The 12,083-nt window shown below is 39.6% G+C and overlaps 1 protein-coding gene and 1 long non-coding RNA gene across 2 annotated transcripts in view; both read left to right on the top strand.

Moving 5' to 3' along the window:
* Positions 1–2,252: 2,252 nt before the first annotated feature.
* Positions 2,253–4,483, top strand: LOC139063836 (uncharacterized). Its single transcript, XR_011517166.1, has 4 exons — positions 2,253–2,374; positions 2,616–2,722; positions 4,142–4,250; positions 4,350–4,483. It is a non-coding gene; the product is annotated as an uncharacterized lncRNA (long non-coding RNA).
* A 1,770-nt stretch (positions 4,484–6,253) lies between these two features.
* Positions 6,254–12,083, top strand: part of LOC107392512 (galectin-8) — a 32,541-nt gene continuing 26,711 nt past the window's right edge. The window contains exons 1-2 of the mRNA XM_015970360.3: positions 6,254–6,453; positions 6,650–6,738. Of these exons, the coding sequence (XP_015825846.3) occupies positions 6,388–6,453; positions 6,650–6,738 (155 nt within the window). The 5' untranslated portion in view covers positions 6,254–6,387. The remainder of the gene's footprint in view (positions 6,454–6,649; positions 6,739–12,083) is intronic.

Raw genomic sequence — 12,083 nt, 5'->3', positions numbered from 1 at the left:
CACGGGCTTGTAGGTGGGCGTGTAGAGCCTCTGAGAGAAAGTAGAAAAAGGATGGCCTACAGGTCTCACGTGAGTTGTTCAGAGCATCACTGGTTGCTTATCAGGATGCTGTGAGGGCTGCTAGAACTGCATATTTTGCAGACATCATCGAAACTAACTCCAAGAATCCCAGGATTCTCTACAAAACACTTAATTCTGTTCTGGTGTATCAAGAGCCTAGCTCCATGTCTCCTACAGCTGCTGGAAACTCTGAAGATTTTCACAGATACTTTGTTCATAAAGTATCAGGCATCAGAGCAGCTATTTCTGGTAACTCTATTGACCCTGTTCCAGTTCCTCCATCACCACCCACCCTTAGCTCCCTCAATACTGTTTCATACTCTGAGCTGAGTAAGCTTGTTGCGCGGCAGAAGCCATCTGGCTCTCCACTTGACGTTCTGCCGCCTCGTCTCTGGAAGGCTGCCTTTCCGTGTCTTGGCCCATCACTTGGTCAGATTATCAATGGGAGCCTCAGCACACGTGTTGTCCCAGCTGCTTTGAAAGCAGCAGTTATTCGACCGATCCTGAAGAAACCTGGTGCTGATGTCTCTGTGATCGCAAATTACAGGCCCATCTCTACCCTGCCTTTTACATCAAAACTGCTTGAGAAAGTCGTTTATCAGCAGCTGGTCTCACATTTAGCTGACTCTGATCTGTTCGAGGTTTTTCAATCAGGGTTCAGGTCTGGCCATAGCACAGAGTCAGCTCTACTGAGGGTCCTAACTGACATCTATCTATCACTAGATCAGGGTACTTCTGTGGTGCTTCTGTTGTTAGACCTGACAGCAGCCTTTGACACAGTTGACCACGCGATTCTACTCGGTCGCTTGGAACGATGGGTTGGGATCAAAGGATCTGCTCTGGACTGGTTTAGATCGTGTCTCCACAACAGGACATTCTGCGTTAAACTGGGTGATGTTTTTTCATCTTGGGAGGGGCTCCGCTGGGGGGCGCCGCAGGGATCGATCCTTGGTCCTCTTTTGTTTGCCATTTATCTGCTACCTCTGGGGTCAATCTTTCGTAAACATGGCCTATCATTCCATCTCTATGCTGACGATTGCCAGATTTACTCTCCATTGTGTCAGGAGAAAGGTCACTCTATCCAGTCCTTTGTATTAACGAGGTGAAGTCTTGGCTAATGGCCAACTATCTACATCTGAATGAGGGAAAGACAGAGCTCATTGTTTTTCACCCCAACAGCAGGAATGTGGATCGTTATGTTGATCTTGGCCCTGTTTGTCCCTACTCAAAACCAGTTGTTACCAGTTTGGGGGTGAAACTTGATAGGACTTAAATTTGATGCTCACATCAATTCTGTGATCCGGTCCAGTTTCTTTCACCTGAGACGCCTTGCAAAAATCAAGCATATGCTGTCGAGAGCCCACCTGGAGCGGGTACTACATTTCTTTGTAATTTCTAGGCTTTACTACTGCAACTCTCTCTATGCAGGGTTGTGTCAATCATCACTGCGTCGCCTACAGGTTGTGCAGAACAGCGCAGCCAGGTTCCTGACTGGGACCAGGAAACGGAACCACATCAGTCCGGTTCTGGCCTCCCTGCACTGGCTTCCGGTTCGCTATCGCTCACAATTCAAAATCCTCGTCTTTGTTTATCATTTCTTCCAGGGTGGTGGTCCCCCCTATCTAGCCACACTCCTGAACAGACACTCCCCATCACGCGCTCTGTGTTCCTCTGACCAAGGCCTGCTCGCTGTCCCTCGTTCTAGGTGTCGTACTCGCGGGGACCGGGCTTTCTCAGTCCTAGCACCGTCACTATGGAACCAGTTGCCACCCTCAGTTAGGCTGTCCCCATCTCTGCCAGTCTTTAAGAGTCACCTAAAAACACACCTCCTCCGCTTGGCGTTTCCAGAACATGTTTCATTTTGGCCCTCTTTTATGTTGAATTTATTTCACAGTTTTCATTGGTTCACTCAATGCATTGTTTTACACATTTGTCTTGTACCAGAATGTTTCACCTATTTTGTAATTTGAATTTTGTAATTTGAATTGCTTTTATTTTTGATTTATTCAATATATTTACCTTCAACTGAACCATGTTCAGCGCTTTGGGATTCCTGACAGGGTTGCGGAAGTAGCTTTATAAGTAAAGCTTTGATTGATTGATTGATTGATTGATTGATTGATTGATTGATTGAGGTGGGTGGGACTTCTGAGAAGTCCTCTCCCATAGGACAGTGGTTTCTCTTGCGTGACAGTTCAGTGACCCGGAAGTGATGTAGCCTCCAAGACTTTTTTTTCCCACCTGGTCAACAACATGAATTTTGAGCCCCAAACACGTTATTTCTGCTGTCTGTGGGGTCTACTGAGGATCTAAAGTGAGTATTGATAATATATTTGATCTTTTCTTAGTTAATCTGTAAGTTAAGCCACTTTTTAAGTTGGTTTTAACCAGACGTTAGCTCACTAGCTAGCTGCTAAGCAAGCCATTGTGCTAGCCTCAGGACAATGGTCTATTGTTCCAGAGAGACGTATTAAAAACTCATCTTAACATATTCATTACTGGTTTCATGGAATTAATCATTGCAGTTTATGTTAATAAGTTTGCTAATTTTTCAGGAACCTGTGGAACATCAGAGACTTTGCAGCTACTGGAGCTAACCTGTGTACTGCTAACTTGCTACAGAGGAAACTGCAGAAAGCTGAGCTAACAGGCTGTTTTGCAGGTAAATACTCTTTTAGTGGAACTGCAGGATTTTTATGGTGCAACTCAGACAGAATCTACATGAGCTATTGTGGGAAGACATTTAAACTACATTTACATACAGATACATGTATTTTTTATTCCATGTTACTTGAACGGGCTAAACAAGTTCATAGTTCTGCCTGCTCCTTTTTGTGTGAAACAAATGGATTATATGATGTAACTCTGACTGAATAATTATCTAAGTATGTTTGATAATAAATTTCTTTCCAGTATACAGATCTGACATTTGTTTGTCAGAACAGGACAAATCAGATTCAATGTGCTTTCTGTCACCCTAAATCAGATCCATCTCTGATGTTTTTATTACTTAAGTTGTATGAACAGTACATTTGATACTACTTTTTACCACTGCATCAGTGTGCTCCAAAATCGTTGGCCTGCCTGTCAGAACTCTTACTCGGGTTTTCTATCAACAAGCCCTGAGACAGGCAGCCAAAATCCTCCACAACCCCTCTCACATTCTTCCCCCCGCTTTTCAATGGCTCCCCTCTGGGCGCCTACGCTGCATTTCCTGACTGAGAGGAGGAGAGCCACCTTTGTCCCCAAATCCATTCTGCTCTTTAACTCCAGCAGATAAGACCATCCCCCGATAAACCTTCTCCTTGGGCTATCCATATATTTAACTTTTATGCAGACGACACTTTAGTCACTTTATTCACTTAGTGTTTTTTTTTTTGCATATTTTACTGTTTTATCCATCTTCTTGTTGCTTTATTACTTCCTTATTGCCTATTTATTCAATGTTTGTATGTCCAACATCATGCTGCTCTGCTGTTATTTTTTTTTAAATTGCCCCTCGGGGATAAATAAAGTTTTTCTGATTCGGATACATCTCTGAAGTGAAACAGATGTCACATAAGCACTTGAGGAAGTGGGACACTAAATGTAAACAATGGATAAAACAAAATGATATATTTTGTGAGGTACTGGTTAGAGATAGTTGGGAAGCACTGATCTAGGTAATGCACCACAAGCATTTTTATTTTACAAGCTTGTTTGGCATTGAAATAATTACAACCCTCTTCTTTTTCTGTCACACCTAATACATACATAAACACACACCAATTTCTATGTCACAGCTGGTGCCTTCATTAAATCTAATAAAATCTATAGTACTATAGTCTGGTGACTAGTGTCTAGTTTAGCTACATTTAGCTTAGCTGGAGTAATGTAGTCTAACTCTGCCTTAACTGGTGACTTTTCTACTTCATTGTCAGCCAGACAAAATGTTGCTACAGAGAAACGCCCGAGGTACTGACCCCACAATAAAAAATCATGTCCACATTTATTTCACACAATATCAAACGTCACACTAAAATTAAACTTTTAGCTCTGATTTAATTTTTCCTTATTGATATCAGTTTTCCCTTTGTTGTAGGTAATCCTCGGGTGTCAGCAGGAGGAGGTGACCACCTGCATAATGGAGCACCCTGGTCCTGAGCCAGTTGCACCTTTGTGCAGCTCTTTGGGGAGACAGTGCTCAGCAGGTTAAACAACTGTAAAATTGATTTTGTTCGTACTTTTTGTTTAGAACTCATACATCACCAGTTTTTCTTTCTTACAAACGCATGCCTCCGTGTGGTCAGGTGGTGTTGGTGTGATCTGGGAGGGCACACTCATGTCGTCATCTCCTCCAGGATCATGATGGGAGTTCTCTGTGCCTATAAAGCAGGGGTATTTACTTCTGGGCCTGGAGGGCCGGTATCCAGCACGTTTTAGTTTTAACTGTTTCAACACACCTGATTTCAGTCAGCAGATAATTAACAGGCTTCTGCAGAGCTGCTGCACAGGTAATTCAACCACTGATTCAAGTGTGTTGGAGCAGGGAAACAACTAAAACGTGCTGATACCAGCCATCCAGGACTAGAATTGAATACCCCTGCTATAAAGCCTTCCTCCCTCCTCTGGACTTTAAACATTAGTATTTTATTATGGTTTACCTGATTTAGTAAATAAATTTCAATTTATAAATTTCCTGTTTTGGTGCCTGTCCATAAAATCCTGCATGAGACGCTGAAAGCTGAATGGATGCCTTTCATTCACTTTGACATTCAATGTATTTTTAAAGATAACTTGAAATTAATATCAGCTGTTTAACAGAGTGGTGCAAAATAATTGCTAATGTCATGATTTTTGCAACAACCTGACCTTCATGCAGAGAAACTCAGGAGACAAATGAGCTAAAAACAGTTTATTAAAATGTTTGACGGATGACTGAAGAGGTAACAGCTGGAGATCAGGAACCAGAAGCTTCTGCGAGGAAGAGCAGAGGTTAGTAAGAGGCAACAGGTCAGATTTTTCTTAGACTGTGCAGGTAGCTTACAGAGACTGAGAAACGCCACAGAGATGGAGCCACAGGTTTTAGTGTTTAATGATCAGGAGGCCCTGAGGTAAAATTGAGTGTTAGTAATGACTAAAGAATGACTTACAAAAGGAAAAGTTTAGGTACTTACGGTCTGAAGTTGTAGTGCAGACAGGAGACAGCAGAATGGTGGAGAAACAACCAGAAGTCTGGGAGAATGACAGCATGAGTTGCAAGCGGGTGAGCAGAAGGTAGTGGGCAAGCCGACTGCCAGGATGGTTGTGTGACGGTGCATCGCTGACAGTTTTAGGCAGATTATTTAAATTTTAACTAAGAGTAGCCAAATTATTGACTGAACGTGTCTACAGAGCAATTAGACACTCATTTATATAGTTAATTAACAAAAAAAAGTTGATTTGAGGGTGACTTGCTCTTTAAGTATGTTGTAGATAGCCTTCATTATTTCAAAGTAAGTTGATTTTATATATATATATATATATATATATATATATATATATATATGTTTGTGTTTGTGTGAGTGTGTGTGTGTGTGTGTGTGTGTCTGTGTATAATATATGTATATATTGTCATCAATCTCCAAAAAATACTTTAAAATTCTTTCTGTGTGACATTTGATTTGATCTCATCTGTCATCATTTCTAACAGCAGCTTGTTACATTTTAATAGTCAGAGGTTAAACCCACATCACCATGAAATAAACAAACGTTTAATCTAAAACTCTATACCGAGACAACATAAATCGAGAATAAAAAAGGGACATTAACAATACGGCAGCTGTGGTTCTCAAGATTGGATAAATGTTTTAATTCAATGTACCTCGGAAAAGGGAATACTGAATTACTTTTATAAATAAAAGATTCCCCGCTTAATGTTATTTGTTTTTTTTTTTGCTTTTAATAGTTTTAGATTTAATAGAGTTTGAGTTTTCTCAGCAGAAATCGGCTCAGGGGTTCCCAATTTCGTGGAACGTTCTTTTGGAAAAGTAGAAATTTCGAGTTTCTATGAAGGCAACATGAAGGCATTTCCTCGGAAGTCAAAAATAAAAATACAAACATTTTTATTATTTTAAAATAAATGTACAAAAGTTCAATACATTTTATAACGTTTCCGAGAGCAAATTAGACAAATCAAAAAGAAAAGAAAAGAAATAAACACATTTGCGTAATCACGTGTGGATCCGCGCATGCGCAGCTCGTTAAGGGCTGATTGAGCGATGCTATCGTCCGCTTGTAGCATAGCGGAGCTAAAAACCAGCGCAGTTTGCTGCAAAAACCACCGAATACCAGCGGACTTTCTTCTGTATGATGCAATTTGATAAAAGGGGCCCGATGTCTGTAGCGAACGCGAAACACACCGTCCTGAATCCGGTAGGATACGTTTATAAATATCTGCTTCTTTATGCCTCAACTGCCCCTGACGTAGTTCGAGCTAAACCTGCTCAGCTGTGTTACAGCAGGTGTTTATGGTTGTCTTGACTAGTGTGAGCTGAAGCTTTCAGAGCCTACAGAGGAGCGTTTACATGAGCTCAGTGATATTTACGCTGACGTTTAACATTTATCCCAGGTGATCCCGTACACTGGACCCATACCTGGAGGCCTGCATCCAGGAGAGATTATCATCATCCAGGGAACTGTTCCCCCAGATGCCGACAGGTGAGGTTTAGTGAAATCACCTCACATTTGTCTCATTTAGTCATTATTGGAAATGTTTTACTTATTAACACTGCCCACAGATGGAAGAGTTTAATCATAATGTTATTTAAGTTTCTTTTTGCGTTATTTGCTGCACATATTTTCAATATTTAAGCCCATTTATGCATCTTTTTATATTTATCTTGTGTCCTACTTATACCGATGGTTGCCTTGTGTCTTTTTAATGAGCCACTTGACTTTTTGGATGATGATTTCCACAGTTTGCACCTTTTTGTTCTGTTGTTTTGATTTTGGTTCCTTTATTTTTTTTTTTTTGCATAATTTTATTTATTGTTTAAACTATTGTTTTCCTGTTTCTCTTTATAGTTTATTATTCTGCTTCCGTACGTTGTTTGTTTTTGCCATTTAACCACTTCCACAATTCTTCAACTATTTACACAATTTTGGTATCAAAACGATCAGCTTATGCCGGCAATGACTTTTGGTATTAAAATATTTTTTACTTTTTGAGATATTCAGCTTTGTCAGTGGTTTTTGGTTCCATAGAAACGAATGGGAAATTGCTCAATTTTGAGCTAAATCCTATCACTTTTTTGAACTCTTACTTTTATAGGTTAACTTTAACCTAAAGACTTCATTCAAGTTTCAACAAACTCAAAACACTTTCAGCTATTACTGGTTAAAAATCTTTTTGATATCTATTACAGTTTTTCTAAAATCACAGGTAGAAGTTGAGGTACGGCTTGAGATTTTCAGAAAAAAATCACAAAAATTAAAATGGGCAGGGATGGGAGCAATGACCCTCCTTTGCTCCATTTCTGGCATTGTCCTGAGAAAACTGTAAGTCCGATTGAAATGAGACGCACGCTGGCTTGCCGCTAACGGATATACCTTCGTTTTGAGCTATAAATCATGAATGTACTCCAAACATTGTGGCCGTACGGTTCATTTCTTTGAGAATATTCAAAATAAAAAAAATGTCTCTCACCACTCTAAACTGAAAACTCCACACTAACTTTTGAACTTCACATTTTCTGGAAACAACTCTTTCCAGCACCCGGACCGTTTGGAGTACCGAAACAAATTATATCTCAAAAAGCAGGAATTTTTGTCGGCTTTTCAGAATGGGTTTCATTTTGTCCTCAAGTGTTACATTTCTTTCTCTTATCGGTTACCATGGCAACAGGCTTAGCAACAACCTTTTGTAAACTTTTAGAAACAACTGTATCAACATACTTTAAAATACAAACAATTTAAATTGTAAAAAGGTCATGGGACATTGGACATCACCATATTGAGACAGATTCCTGTCATCTGTTACCATGGCAACACAGGTGCGTAAGGAAACAAGTCTCATCGAAATGAATGTAAAAAGCTTAATACTGAGCCAATAACATTCCGCTGTTTCTGATCTTTCTGACCTCTCTGTACGTTAAACTAGAAACGTAACTTACATTTTATTTACCGTCAGAAGACGGGAAATCGCCCAACCTCATCCCAGCTCTCTTGATTGGCTGAGAGAGTTCAGTCATCTTCTGGCTAAATGGAAGTACACACCTACACATATGATGCATCAAATTGATCGTCTTGCTCTAATGAATCCCGTCCATCCATCCGTCCATCCATCCGTCCGTCCAATAACAGGGTGTCCGCGGGGTTTTAAAAAGTATTAAAAAGTGATAAATAAAAATAGTCAAATTTAAGGCCATTAAAAGTGTTAAATTTGGTCTCAGAGGTATTATTTTTTCCAAATTAGGTATTATTTTTTTCAGACTATCAGATGTCGTATTCTGAACATCGACATAGAAATATATTCCGAATGAAATGTTTTGAACGATTATAAAAACAAAACAAGCCGATTATTTGCTCCTCCCACTTGCGCTGCCTTGAGTTGCAAATGAAGCGCTCCTCCCAGTGTTGCCAAGTTAACTTGGCGACTTTGACGCTATTTCTAACAGCTTCTCAGACCCCCTTCTTGACTTTTTAAATCTTAAAAGTACCTAGCGAACACCTCAGAAACATCTCTGGTAACCCTTAGCTTCTTTCTGGATAACTGTCGTCGACATTTCCTGCAGGTTAGCTAAACACTCCGCCTGCACTCCGGACCGTTCTTCAGGACATTAGGAAAGGGAATGATGTAGTGATGTGTCGGTCGCTAAAGACAGCTCTCAGGGCCGGCTCCCTGTTGGATTAACCAGAGTGAGTGACACACACACCGCACCTGCGGACTCCTGAGCCAATAAAAACGGCTAAATGTGCGCGTGCGGCGCGCTAAACACACGTGCAGCTTGCCCCGATTGCTGTGAGACCGGGTTGGGGTTGGGGGTGCAGCTGTGGTTGGGACAATTATTACATTAACTGATGGACTTGTAAATAAATAGTTTATAAATAAGGTAGAAATAAGTTCCTCACGCTGATAAATAATATCTAATCTCTCTGAGGACACGGTGCTAGTGCACTCTCCTACAGCACCTTGACACGACTCAATAAATGCTATGCAACATTTAGTGAACAGCAATTTGCATGTATTTGTTATAAATGCCACTGTATAATTCTTGCTGTCAGTATTTGCAAGATATTGGTATTTGGGTCTGCACTGGTTAGACTTAAATGAGTTAAACCAAGGTCTATAGCCCTTGGGTCATAGACTATGAGCTATAAGTATATTGGTCTTTTTATACTGGGAATCAGGAGTTCTTTTAGTGATCATCTTGTTTCTTGTTTATTTTTGCCCTGATTGTGCCCTGAGCAGTTTTATGACTGAATAAAAATAAAAAAATAAAAATCTACATAAATTGAAAAATCGTCTTAAATAATCGAGATCTCAATTTCAGTCACAATAATCGTGATTATTGTTTTTGCCATAATCGAGCAGCCCTACTTTAGCATATCCGGTCACATAATGATGACGTCATATTCAGTGGTCGTTGTGCATCATTTCAGGCCTCGTGGTCAACTGTCTGAACCGCTGAACAGAAGTGCCTGGCTTATCTTCTAAGTAAAATAAATATGTGCAATACGTTGTCAAGATCAGTGAGTCTCTAAGTCTATTCTTTTTGTATGTTATATATGTTAAAATATGTGTAAATAGGTCGCTGATTAACACTTGCAATTTGGTGTTGTGATGGTTTTAAAAAAATTCTGAAGGTAGTAAAAAAAAGTATTAAAAAGTAGTAAATTTTACTTAAGGATTGCTGTATATACCCTGAATAAACCGTCCGTCCGTCCGCAAATGTTTCTAAAAGTCACAGTTCAGCTAATTGTGAAAATTTTTACTATTAAACTATTCTTACTCAAATACCAGGTGTGTACACCTTTAAACTGTAGTTTTGAAACAACGTTCAAAGATTTCAGTTTTCTGTTTGCTGTTTTGTTGCATTTTTTCTCGCCATTCTTCACCTACAATATGAGCTTTATTACACTTTTTGGTGATTTTTGCTTCTAACTCTTTAAATACATTCAGCTAATTTTGATAGTTTAGCTTAGTTTCAGCTTCACTTCACATCGCTCAGCAGCTTAAGCAATCAAGTTTCTGAATTTGGCATATGCTGCTCATTTCACAGTTCAGCTAAATGTAAAAATTAAACTGTTAAACTAGTCCTACTCAAATAACAAGTGTATAGACATTTTTGCTGTCCAGATTTTTAAATAATGTTCAGATTTCAGTTTTCTGCTGTTTAGGATTTTTTTCTCCGTTCTTCAATTTTTGTGCTTTATTCACTTTTTGGTGCTTTTTGCTTCTAAATCTTTCAAAACATTCAGCTCATTTTGACAGTTTTGCTTACTTTCAGCTAGGGATGCACCGATGGATCGGCATTTGATCGTAATCGGCCGATAGCGCCCCTATCGTGTTTGATCGGGTTTGTTCGGAGTTTTCAAAATAGATCAAAGCAGACCGATCAGGTAGGGTTGTCACGGTAACCGGTGTAGCGGTAAACCCCGGTAAAAAAAAAAGTTGACAATAATAACCGTCTTGTTTTTAAAAAAAACTATATTATCTCGGCTGCGGTGTAGGCGCGGTGACCCTTACCAGCCACCGTATCATCTGCTTAAGTTGCCGGCGGCACATGCGCACTTTGTGGGGTAGAAAAAAAAAACATGCACACTTTGTTGTTTACAACCAAAACTTTCTTTAAGCTAAAGCTGAAATAATGGTCAAAGGAGGAGACGGCAGCACTCAGGAGGACATTTATAATCCCTCAAAGAAGACAAAGTCGGAAGTACGGGCATATTTTAGATATTTGAAGAATGCCGAGGGAGTTTTTAGAAGACGGCTATCCTGTTTGCAGCACGTGCAGAAAAAGTGTCTGTGAAAGGCAGCAACGCTTCAAATCTCATGACACATCTGCGTAACCATCACCCACAACTCTACAGTCAACGCAAAGCAAGCTAACGTTAGCGTTTTAGCTAAAATGCGTGATCCGAGGATTTGGGCTGAGGGAGAATGCAACGAGTCGCTATATAAAGCAGCCGCAGCGCCGCTACCTGCATATAAACCGTGTCGCGGACACCCCCATGTTGAAATGACGCTATGCATTACGGGGCTCCCAGGGGCAGATAAGAGTTGGTCTCTCTCCGAGAATAATTATGAATTTAACATGATTACTGCCTGATGACATTTTCCCAAATCTGCAAAGCTCACTGGAAGGACACAAACCGAGGACGATATTTTCCTGATATAGGGTTTATTACTCAAGTAAGGGTAAAAAAGTATCTGATTAGAAGGCTACTTGAGTACTGAGTATCATCTGATCTAATATTTTTTAAATGATGACATCAAACAGACATAAAATAAGAAGTTATTGGCAAATATTGGTATTTTAAAGACTAAAGGGGAAAAAATGTAAACAAATAAACAACATAATTACAAAATAACACATTTTAGGCAAAATTTAGACACAAACTGAGGACAATATTTCCTGACATACAGGGTTTATTTAATTGTGTGAAAATGTAGCACGTTTAAAAAAATACTGTGATAATACCGAAAACCGTGGTAATTTTGGTCACAATAACCGTGAGGTTACATTTTCACACCGTGACAACCCTAATACAGACCATTTTAGATTAGGTTACATTTCCTTTATTCCCAGATTATGTAGTTTGTAGCACTCATTATATTGTTGTAGAAAATTTCTGGCCAATCCACGTGGTCGGTATCGGTGATCGGCAGCAAAAAACCTGATCGGTCCATCCCTACTTTCAGCTTCAGTTCAGCTATTCAGCTGATTCAGCTAACAGTTTAAACTATCCAGCATTCAAACAGCATTTCTGCAAGAAATGCAATTTATCTATTTTCTGTTTAACTTGGACAATGTTGCCTTTTATGTACATTTTAAGTTTTT

The sequence above is a fragment of the Nothobranchius furzeri genome, chromosome 18, assembly GCF_043380555.1.
Source record: "Nothobranchius furzeri strain GRZ-AD chromosome 18, NfurGRZ-RIMD1, whole genome shotgun sequence".
NCBI lineage: Eukaryota > Metazoa > Chordata > Actinopteri > Cyprinodontiformes > Nothobranchiidae > Nothobranchius > Nothobranchius furzeri.
Note: the sequence above shows the minus strand (reverse complement) of the source record. Positions and strands in the feature narration are given on the sequence as shown.